This window comes from Cephus cinctus, unplaced genomic scaffold (assembly GCF_000341935.2).
Source record: "Cephus cinctus unplaced genomic scaffold, Ccin1 Ccin1_scaffold2495, whole genome shotgun sequence".
NCBI lineage: Eukaryota > Metazoa > Arthropoda > Insecta > Hymenoptera > Cephidae > Cephus > Cephus cinctus.
Window position 1 is genome coordinate 83,702 of NW_014334278.1, and position 10,491 is coordinate 94,192.

At 41.3% G+C, this 10,491-nt stretch overlaps 3 protein-coding genes across 4 annotated transcripts; 2 read left to right on the forward strand and 1 right to left on the reverse strand.

Moving 5' to 3' along the window:
• Positions 1 to 31: 31 nt before the first annotated feature.
• LOC112493597 (tubulin beta chain) lies at positions 32 to 2,150 on the forward strand. The gene is made up of 3 exons (XM_025091453.1): positions 32 to 307; positions 405 to 552; positions 633 to 2,150. Exons 2-3 carry the CDS (start codon positions 496 to 498, stop codon positions 1,911 to 1,913), a joined length of 1,338 nt encoding a protein of 445 aa, XP_024947221.1. The 5' UTR covers positions 32 to 307; positions 405 to 495; the 3' UTR covers positions 1,914 to 2,150.
• LOC107274202 (tubulin beta chain) lies at positions 2,129 to 4,117 on the forward strand. Its single transcript, XM_025091452.1, has 5 exons — positions 2,129 to 2,473; positions 2,534 to 2,642; positions 2,704 to 2,931; positions 3,003 to 3,580; positions 3,667 to 4,117. The coding sequence occupies exons 1-5, from the start codon at positions 2,270 to 2,272 to the stop codon at positions 4,039 to 4,041; spliced, it is 1,494 nt and encodes a 497-aa protein (XP_024947220.1). The 5' UTR covers positions 2,129 to 2,269; the 3' UTR covers positions 4,042 to 4,117.
• A 126-nt stretch (positions 4,118 to 4,243) lies between these two features.
• Positions 4,244 to 9,382, reverse strand: LOC107274200 (tubulin beta chain). Of its 2 annotated transcripts, none has more exons than XM_015753056.2 (3): positions 9,007 to 9,382; positions 6,110 to 6,218; positions 4,244 to 5,586 (listed from the first exon to the last, which is right to left on the reverse strand). In XM_015753056.2, exons 1-3 carry the CDS (start codon positions 9,061 to 9,063, stop codon positions 4,385 to 4,387), a joined length of 1,368 nt encoding a protein of 455 aa, XP_015608542.1. In that variant the 5' UTR covers positions 9,064 to 9,382; the 3' UTR covers positions 4,244 to 4,384. The 2 variants fall into 2 exon arrangements, with proteins under 2 accessions (XP_015608542.1, XP_015608543.1); XM_015753057.2 differs by lacking the exon at positions 9,007 to 9,382 and adding an exon at positions 6,334 to 6,476.
• Between the last annotated feature and the right edge of the window lie 1,109 nt (positions 9,383 to 10,491).

Sequence of the window (10,491 nt, forward strand, 5' to 3'; positions counted from 1 at the left end):
TGTATTTATTTTTTTTTTCCATTTATTATAATGTACTTCCTTTGTAAAGCCTGCCTCGAGTACGTATTTTTCTCGCGCCCGATATTATATTATATACATAAATATGCATCGGGACGATCCTGGCGATCTGTATAGTGTTTAGAGTGTTCTTCGACTCGATTCACTTTTCGAAATAAGGTAACTCGAGTGAAACTGGACGATACTAAGCTCAACAATTTTTATACTTAAAATCTGAGCTTCCTAAAACTAGCAAAGCCCAATCAACTTTCAACTTGAAGATCGACCGGAAGAGTGTTAAATAATCTAGGTAATAGATCGTGGATTGAAATTTTGTCACTGTGCGCAATCCAAGTCATATTCGTCGTCAAGGAGAATATAGATGTCGGCTGTTTTTGTTTGCACAGAGAAGATAGCAGTCGATGTCATCTTGGTCGGTGGTACAGCTCGTCCTCTAATTAAAACACAGCTGGTACCAATTACTATTTAACATACAAAATGAGGGAAATTGTACACATTCAGGCTGGCCAATGTGGTAACCAGATAGGAGCAAAGGTCAGTTGTTAAGTCAAACTCGCAGTTGAACATAACAAGAATGAATTTGTTGAAGAAATACATTTTTTTTTTATATACAGTTTTGGGAAGTAATATCGGACGAGCATGGAATCGATCCAACGGGCACCTATCACGGGGACTCAGACCTTCAACTGGAGAGGATCAATGTGTACTACAACGAAGCAACCGGAGGGAAATACGTGCCCAGGGCGATCCTCGTAGACCTGGAACCAGGCACTATGGACTCGGTACGATCAGGACCATTTGGACAGATCTTTCGACCTGACAATTTTGTCTTCGGACAAAGCGGCGCCGGGAACAACTGGGCCAAAGGTCATTACACAGAGGGAGCTGAGCTGGTAGACTCGGTGCTGGACGTGGTGCGCAAGGAAGCCGAGAGCTGCGACTGTCTCCAAGGTTTCCAACTGACCCACTCATTGGGCGGTGGTACTGGATCCGGTATGGGTACTCTACTCATATCAAAAATCCGTGAAGAGTATCCTGACAGAATAATGACAACATTCTCAGTGGTACCGTCACCCAAAGTATCAGACACCGTGGTAGAACCCTACAATGCTACCTTGTCAGTTCACCAGCTGGTTGAAAATTGCGATCAGGCTTACTGCATCGATAACGAAGCTCTCTACGATATATGTTTCCGTACATTGAAACTGACCACACCGACGTACGGCGACCTGAACCATCTGGTATCAGCAACCATGTCCGGGGTCACAACCTGCCTTAGGTTCCCAGGCCAGCTCAATGCTGACCTCAGGAAGCTGGCCGTGAACATGGTACCATTTCCACGTTTACACTTCTTCATGCCAGGATTCGCACCACTGACATCTCGCGGCAGTCAACAGTACAGGGCCCTCACTGTACCGGAACTGACCCAGCAGATGTTTGACGCCAAGAACATGATGGCTGCCTGTGATCCACGTCACGGAAGGTACCTCACGGTGGCTGCTGTCTTCAGGGGCAGGATGTCCATGAAGGAGGTTGACGAACAGATGCTCAATATTCAGAATAAGAACAGTTCTTATTTTGTTGAATGGATTCCTAACAATGTCAAGACGGCCGTGTGCGACATTCCACCGCGTGGACTCAAAATGTCTGCCACCTTCATTGGCAACTCTACGGCCATTCAAGAACTGTTCAAGAGAATTTCTGAACAGTTCACAGCCATGTTTAGGAGGAAGGCCTTTCTTCATTGGTACACCGGCGAAGGAATGGAGGAACTGGAATTCACCGAGGCTGAATCTAATATGAACGATCTGGTGTCGGAGTATCAGCAATATCAAGAGGCTACTGTTGAAGAAGATGGGGAGTATGACGAGGAGGAGGAGGGCGAGGAGAAGTAGAAACTCAAAACGAATATCTGTACCATCGCGCTAGGATGCAATCGTTTTTGATCGACGACTTTCAGAGTGATCTATACTTTTACACGAAATTCTTATACGTTTATATTTATTTCTTATGCTTTCTTACTATTCTATTTTTATGCCTGTGTATATATATATACATACGATTTATATTTATAGAGGCTAGATTTTGAGTATTTGTACCGTTACGGAAAAATATAATACAAGGAACCGTCAGTTTTTGATAAATTTATTTTTCGATTGGTCATTCATTACGATAACCCTGTATAGGATACATGGCAATTCAACAGACTCCCTTGTTTGCCTTATGACTTTTTTTTTCATATTTTTGCAAAATGATAATTACAGGCATTTGTTCCAAACGAATAAAAAAAAAAACGTCATTCGTCGTAACCCATGTAAATCAAAATTACAATATTTTCGGCTCTAAAATTAAGAAGTTTAAGAATTTCATTATCCAAATTTTCGGATTTTCATTGATCATGAGAGAAATCGTACACGTGCAAGTTGGACAGTGTGGAAACAATGTTGGAACTAAAGTAAATGACACGTTATACATATATCGTACGAAAAGTTAAATTTTCCATAATTTTTCACAGTTCTGGGAAGTTATCGCAGACGAGCATGGTATAGATCCAAATGGAGTCTTTAGAGGAGAATCCGATTTACAACTTCAAAGGATAAATGTCTTCTTCGTCGAGGGTGCAGGTACAGATTTTTATTACGTACTGAAACAAAAAATTTCAATTTTCAATTCATCTCATTCAAGGTCACAGATACGTCCCAAGAGCCATCCTCGTGGACCTAGACTCGGGTAGTCTAAACTCCGCCCGATCCGGACACTATGGCCGCCTTTTCAAACCTGACAACTTCATATCGGGTCAAGCAGGAGCATCCAACAACTGGGCCAAGGGCCACTACACGGAAGGTGCCGAATTAATAGACTCAACATTGGACGTGATACGTCGCGAGGCAGAATCCTGCGACTTGATACAAGGTGAGTAAAAAAAAAGATGTCGATAAAAAATCCTATAAAAAAATCTCAACTTATACCATACGATAATTCAGGATTTCAAGTTCTACATTCCATTGGCGGCGGTACCGGCTCAGGAATGGGAACGCTTTTGATAAAAAAAATACGCGAAGAATATCCTGACAGAATTTTGAAAAGCTACTCCGTCATTCCTTCGCCAAAAATGTCTGACGCCGTAGTCGAGCCTTACAACGCTACACTATCGGTTCATCTACTGATAGAGGGTACCGATGAGACATTTTGTATCGATAACGAGGCTCTGCACGATATTTGTTATCGCACTCTGAAGTTGGCCTTGCCGTCTTACGGCGACATGAATCATCTAATATCAGCCTGCATGGCTGGTATCACCACCTGCCTCAGGTTTCCTGGTCAGCTCAATGCCGACCTACGCAAACTCCTGGTGAACATGGTACCTTATCCCAGACTGCACTTCTTCGTGCCTGGATACGTTCCTCTGACCTCCAGGAGTTCGGCGCCCTACAGGGCCACCACGGTACCACAACTTACCCAGCAGATGTTCGATGCTAAAAGTATGTTTGCTGCCTGCGATCCCAGGAAAGGTAGATTCCTGACTGTTGCTGCGATATTCCGTGGACTTATGTCCACTAAGGTATACGGCCAATCAATAGATTTTATTATTGAAATAAGTATTGGATATTTTCCCCCTTGTAATCTTCATGTGATTTACCATCGCAGGAAGTGGACGAGCAGATGTTGAATATTCAGAACAAGAATAGTTCTTATTTTGTGGAGTGGATACCCAACAGTATAAAAACAGCAATATGTGATATACCACCTAGAGGGGTTAAGATGAGTGCTACGTCGATATCAAACACAACGGCCATTCAGGAATTATTTAAAAGGATGTCAGAACAGTTCACCGCCATGTTCAAGAGGAAAGCTTATCTGCACTGGTACACTGGGGAAGGAATGGAGGAAAGTGAATTCAGTGAAGCTCTGAATAACATGTATGACCTTGTGTCTGAGTATCAACAATATCAGGAAGCTGAGCCTGATGAAGATGTCATGGGGGATGAGGATGATGAGGAAGAAGCAGAAGAGGAAGAATAAGGATCGAATTATATTAATATAAGAGATAATATGAAACATAAAAAGAACATGAATAATACAGTATGATATACAATGATATATTCTTCTGAAAAAAAAAAAAAAAATAGATTTTTGGTAAGAGCCTTTGGTGCTCTCGCGAGTCCTCGAATGACCTAGTACTCACGTCGTAGGATCCTGCCACCCCAATCCCAAAGAAAGCAGCTTGACAAATTCTTTTATATTCGTTCAGTCTTCTATCTATCTATACTCGAGTATAAAAGCTAGAAAAGTATGAAACGCTTATGAGACCTTATAAATATGACTAAGTTAAATCCATCATAAATATATCAACAGTCAATGCTCTTCATTCTTGCTCGCAGGTTTCAAAGTCATCGCCACATTCCTCAACCTCAAAGTCCTCTTCGGCTGTTGCTTCCTGGTACTGCTGGTACTCGGAGACCAGATCGTTCATGTTGGATTCAGCTTCAGTGAACTCCATCTCGTCCATACCCTCGCCAGTGTACCAATGGAGGAAAGCCTTCCTCCTGAACATGGCAGTGAACTGCTCAGAAATTCTCTTGAACAGTTCCTGGATGGCCGTCGTATTTCCAATGAACGTGGAGGACATCCTCAGACCTTTGGGTGGAATGTCGCACACTGCAGTCTTCACGTTGTTGGGTATCCACTCGACGAAGTAAGGACTGTTCTTATTCTGCACGCTGAGCATTTGTTCATCAACCTCTTTCATAGACATCCGGCCTCTGAAGACTGCGGCGACTGTAAGGTACCTTCCGTGACGTGGATCGCAGGCGGCCATCATATTCTTAGCGTCGAACATCTGTTGCGTGAGTTCCGGTACGGACAAGGCAGAGTACTGCTGCATGGATCGTGACGTCAGTGGCGCAAAGCCAGGCATGAAGAAGTGAAGACGTGGGAAGGGCACCATGTTCACGGCTAGCTTCCTGAGGTCGGCGTTCAGCTGACCTGGGAACCTGAGACAGGTAGTGACACCGGACATGGTCAACGATACCAGATGATTCAGGTCCCCGTAGGAAGGGTTGGACACTTTAAGGGTGCGGAAGCATATATCATAAAGGGCTTCGTTGTCGATGCAGTAGGTCTCGTCTGTATTCTCCACCAGCTGATGAACCGACAGGGTGGCGTTGTAAGGCTCCACCACGGTATCCGATACCTTCGGCGATGGCATCACCGAATAAGTGTTCATGATCCTGTCGGGATACTCTTCACGGATCTTAGATATAAGCAAAGTCCCCATGCCTGATCCTGTACCCCCGCCCAGGGAATGGGTCAGCTGGAATCCTTGAAGACAGTCGCAATTCTCACATTCCTTCCGCACCACGTCCAATACCGAATCCACTAGCTCAGCACCTTCCGTGTAATGACCTTTGGCCCAGTTGTTCCCGGCGCCGCTTTGACCAAAGACAAAATTGTCAGGTCGGAAGAGCTTGCCGTATGCGCCAGATCGTACGGCGTCCATCGTTCCTGGCTCCAGATCCAGCAGGATGGCCCTGGGTACGTACTTGCCGCCATCCGTAGACGTAGCCACTGTTTATGGTAATGAAAAGGAAACGTTAGACAGGGAGCATTGTAGATAAAGGGTGGATTTCTATGTAGCGACTCAATCGCTAATCGCGTTCACGTTAGGCATATATAACTGTACAGGCTGAATCAGGAATGATTGTTTGCCTTCCAAAAACTCATTTCAATAACCACCTACCGGAAGTGCGTATAAGGTGGGGCCTCTACATGCATCGTTTGCAAATCAACTGCTCAGTCGTTCTGAAGTTTACTTTCGCGCTTTGTGAATATACCGCCGTTATAACCTAGTAGCTTTGGTTAGCCAAAGACGTATCTCATAGTGACAGTACGGAGTATCTATTTCCGTCTGCGATTCTTCCTTGGCTGGGTTATTCCTTTATTATCTTTTTACTCTTCCTCGCCATTTTATTTCCTTTTACAAAAATGCCTTTCTATTTTCGCGCGGAATCCCCTTCAACGAATTCTCAGTACATCGATGCCTTGTCGTAGAATCTTAGCTTGTTCAAAAGTCTGGAAAATATTATCCTACCGGAAGCCTCGTTGTAGTAAACGGAAATTCGTTCCAGCTGCAGGTCGCTGTCGCCGTGATAAATTCCAGACTGATCTATGCCATGCTCCTCGGATATCACCTCCCAGAACTGTAAACAAACATTAGGTGGTAACAATTTAATGACATGTAGAGTACCAGACGCCATTTTCCCTTGACATAATTAACTATGTTACGCATTATTAAATACATATTTTATCCTTAACCTGCATCCTGTCTTTTTTCCTGTCAACTTCATTGCGGCACAAAAGTTACTAGAAACTTCTCTATATATGGTGAGGGCCTGTAAACCACGAGACAGGGTATAGTATAATATGTCTCCAGACGAAAATAGAGGGAAACCAAATTAACACGGGCCATGCCCCCAAGCCTGATGCAGCCTGATGTCTCTTTACATTTCTCTTCCCCACTTACGCCGTCTTCACTATTTTCTCTGTTTCTATTAATAGGAGAAGCATCTGCAAGGGGGTATAGATACGCATTCAGAATTGTAAAATATATATACATAGGTATATAACAGTACCGAGTGTATTTTATTAATCGAATTCTCACAGCAATCTCTATAAAGTCTAACATTCACGTTAAAAAACGCTATAGGTTTCTTATGGATTTATCCGATACTCGGAAATCCATTTATTTGGTCCCAAATAAAGTCTGTTCAATTTTCAGGCACAATGTTATTCTAGGCATTCCTTTCTTGGTTCATGCTTTGGGTGTAAGAGGGCAGGAGACTCCGGTATAAAAATAACTTATTGGAATCCCGATTATCGTTGACAGTAGCTACGTATATATATCGTCTGCACAGTCCAGATCCCTGGAATTTGGAGAATGGAAAAAAAAGGGATAAAGACTATGGATTTTAATAAGAATTTTTGTGAGTACTGTACCAAATTCAAAATTTGAATATTACATGCTTCTGTTATATTTGCAGATGGAAGCCGGGTAACTGCCGTGTCTCTATAGTGCCTAAGGAAATTCCAAGAGGAAAAAAAAAGTCTACCACAAAATATTTCCGCACTGCGGCACAAGTATTCCCGTGCGGACTTGGTGAAGTCCGTCGTGCGGAAATTCAATTAGCTGGCGTAACGGTAAGTCTCACTGATACCAAACCTCCTTCTCGGCATCCTGGACATCCTTTGACTAGAATTGGTGAAGTAAATTCAGTGTACAAGGAAGCCGTGTTTCTAAAAGGGAACGAGAGAGAGAAAAAAAAACGAGATATCAGACGTAATTCGATATTGATGTGAATTACTTAAAATTTACATGAGAAAGTTTACCACTCGTTTCTTATAGAGAAATTATACCGGGTAATCATTATGAGCGTATTGGTATGGAATCAATTGAAGAATTTTTGAGATCAGAAATCATGGGATATATTATTTACATGTATATAGTAATATACTAGTATTGATCTAGTTTTAAAATTCAAAAAAATTATGTACAGACATTTTTTACTGGTACTTTTGACTTTGAATTTTAATTACAGTCACGCTCAAAAAACTTTACCTTTGAACTTTTTTATTCTTCGTCCTGAATGCCACTGAGCAATTGTGGCACGAGCGGTCAATTCGCCGCAATTATTTTCATTTCTCAACTTGAATCCTCAAGGCGACTTCACATCGGCAGTCTAGTATGTAATAGCCGTGTATATACTATAATATATATAATTTGTACAGTGAGACTGAGTCACACGGATATTTTCTCATTACGTTCGTTAACACCATTGCGCATTTACCGTCATAGGGTCGCTAAAAGGAAAATTCTTTGCATACCCTTTCGAGGACGAGATATTTTCATTCCCCTAATGGACCACTTTTTCGGAAACAAGTAGAAGATAACGAAGACCCTTTGTTTGGAGTTTTATCAAGTTTTCGTTGTCTGACTTTTCTTCTAATTGATAAGAGGCTCAGGCAGAGTGACTCAACTTTCTGCAGTACCAATAAAAATATAATTCCATGTAAATGATTCATAATTGACCCTGTCAAAATTACCAGGAACGATTAAAGCCATTAGCACGCGAAATATAAGAATTTGATAAGATGCAATTCGATATTTGTATTGTATATTATATTTTACTTATTCACAGACAAGAGTATCAATATCAAATTCAGTGATTCAATTTGTCATGGTAAAATCGATCAAGTGATTCTAAACTGTTAGTACACAGTGTATATACACCTATAATATATATGCATATAAGATTCATGCAAGATTCAATGGGCAGTTGCCAAGCGAACCGAATCGTTGAAGGCGACTTTTTGTCCACGAGTATCCAGAATAAAGGAGTCACCGTGCATAGAGTGACCTATCTAGCATATTCAAGTAATTAAAAACATTAAGAGTAAACCGGAGTATGCCTTAAAGCCATGGGCCAAGTGGAGAAAAGAAAAAAAATGTCTCAATAAAATCAAAGGTAAAAATATAGACAGTGCTGGCATTGATATACCAAAAAGTTCAAGTCAAAAAGATCCACAAGGATTTACCGAACACATTTATCAGAGACAAAGTCACAGGCTGGAAACAGCTGCAGTTGCAGTAACCCAAAAAGAGAAAGAAAATCCCTAAGCTGTACTGGAAAAGGAACGAAGACTGACATCTATTTATAAACAGCCGTCCTTTAAGGTACTTGGGTATTGGATTAAAAAATAAATAGTACAGTCTCTACTCCTTCACTTAATTATACAAATTTTCCATAAAATTCATAACCTTATTCAAGCCATCTATATATTCATACATTACATATACGTCCTCTGTCAAAGAGTGCATTGTACGATTAAACTAGTCGCCCTTGTCCTTCCTTTAGTACTTATTTAATTGTAAAAAAATCCGTAAGATGGTTATAATCGTTCAAGAAAAATATATAAAAATATTAGACTTACCTTTGCGCCAATCTGGTTACCGCATTGGCCAGCTTGCAGATGCACGATTTCCCTCATGATTTCTTCTTCCTTTTTTCTTGACAATCAGTCGGCCTGATATCGGCGAATTTTCCTTTCGTATTGTTGAACGGCGAAAACCAACCGAGTTCTAGAGGATCTCAATCCTTACAGGGAATACGTGCTCGCCCGTCTGCGGATGGAAGTTCAATGTGCAGCTAATAGATGACACTGGCGCAAGTGCAGTGTTGGCAACCTGGAGACGGCAGGACAGCGAATGAGAGGGTATTTCAAAGTGGAATGGCTCGTCACTTCGAACTCCACTCCATCCGTGTATTCGTGTCGAGTCGCTCGGAGTGGCTCCTCATCGACACGGAGGGGATTTCCTTCTTCTGCTACACTAACAAAACTTCGTGCAGCATCCCCACCATTGGAAGATTTTAATACTCGTCAAGAGCGGTGCAAGATAAGTCTGATTACTGGAAAGAATTTTTAAGTTAGAGAATATTTATATCTGTTTACAGTAATCGACCAACGATTATACCGAATTGTTCGAAGGTCTTTTAGTAGGCAGAGAATATAACGTTGAGATTGGTCATCGACTTTTTACTGCTGGCATCTTACTGAACAGCGGAAATGCATCTACCAAGGAGGTCGTTCCCTTTCTTTCTTTCTTGCTTTCTTAGTCTGGTGGAGACATTTAAAAATAGAAATTGCTCCTGACTATTCTCATTGTTACTCTTTATTTTCATAGTTTCCCTCTATTCTACTTTCACAAACAATCATTGCTGCTTTGCTTCTCTTGTGTTTTCGAATTTCCTTCTTTTCACTTCCGCTTGGAGTTGTATCTTTTTCTCTCTAAAATCATTGATAATTCCTGGAGTAGGTGGGCGACTAATGCTCAATTCATCCGACACGGATTAATATATAAATTTTATTTTAAAAACTGCAATTGTCTGGCTGGCTAATCGTGTAGTTTAATCTAGTTTCAACAATGAACCGTGTCGAAGGAATCGAGCGTAAGCATTCAGTGCATCCAATAAATTTAGGTATACAGATCAGATATCAGTAGAGAGATTCACAACTTTACGATTTTAGGCGATACCAAAATCATGGCGCTGAATCGTAGCGACGAGTCTGGTAGTAGGATTTTGTGATCACCGCCTCCGTCGACAAAGCATATCCCGTCGTTGCCGAGCTAAACGTGAGCACGACGCTTAGCACGACGGGCAGAGGTTCTCCACTACTAACCGCTGGTTCCTAAAGCAACCCTTAGAACGAGACCGGGAACTATAGAAATTCTCAAGAACTATTGAAAAAGCCTATTGTTGAAACATTTTTAAGAAATTTTTAAGAAAATACAGTGCCAACTTGACTTGATTTACTTTCAAAATTTATTCAAAATATAAAATTGAGGTTAATAGATAAAAATTGAATTTAAATTGTAGAATATCGAAAATAAATTACGTTCAAATTGAAATATTAATA

What these genes read in the sequence shown, in the direction of transcription:
- LOC107274202 (XM_025091452.1), top strand. Translation starts at nt 2,270, where the DNA reads ATGATAATTACAGGCATTTGTTCCAAACGAATAAAAAAAAAAACGTCA. An exon ending in GAAACAATGTTGGAACTAAA is followed by an intron (nt 2,474 to 2,533) that starts GTAAATGACACG and finishes AATTTTTCACAG; the next exon opens with TTCTGGGAAGTTATCGCAGA. An exon ending in CTTCTTCGTCGAGGGTGCAG is followed by an intron (nt 2,643 to 2,703) that starts GTACAGATTTTT and finishes ATCTCATTCAAG; the next exon opens with GTCACAGATACGTCCCAAGA.
- LOC107274200 (XM_015753056.2), bottom strand. Translation starts at nt 9,063, where the DNA reads ATGAGGGAAATCGTGCATCTGCAAGCTGGCCAATGCGGTAACCAGATT. An exon ending in GTAACCAGATTGGCGCAAAG is followed by an intron (nt 6,219 to 9,006) that starts GTAAGTCTAATA and finishes GTTTGTTTACAG; the next exon opens with TTCTGGGAGGTGATATCCGA. An exon ending in TTACTACAACGAGGCTTCCG is followed by an intron (nt 5,587 to 6,109) that starts GTAGGATAATAT and finishes TACCATAAACAG; the next exon opens with TGGCTACGTCTACGGATGGC.
- LOC112493597 (XM_025091453.1), top strand. Translation starts at nt 496, where the DNA reads ATGAGGGAAATTGTACACATTCAGGCTGGCCAATGTGGTAACCAGATA. An exon ending in GTAACCAGATAGGAGCAAAG is followed by an intron (nt 553 to 632) that starts GTCAGTTGTTAA and finishes TTTTATATACAG; the next exon opens with TTTTGGGAAGTAATATCGGA.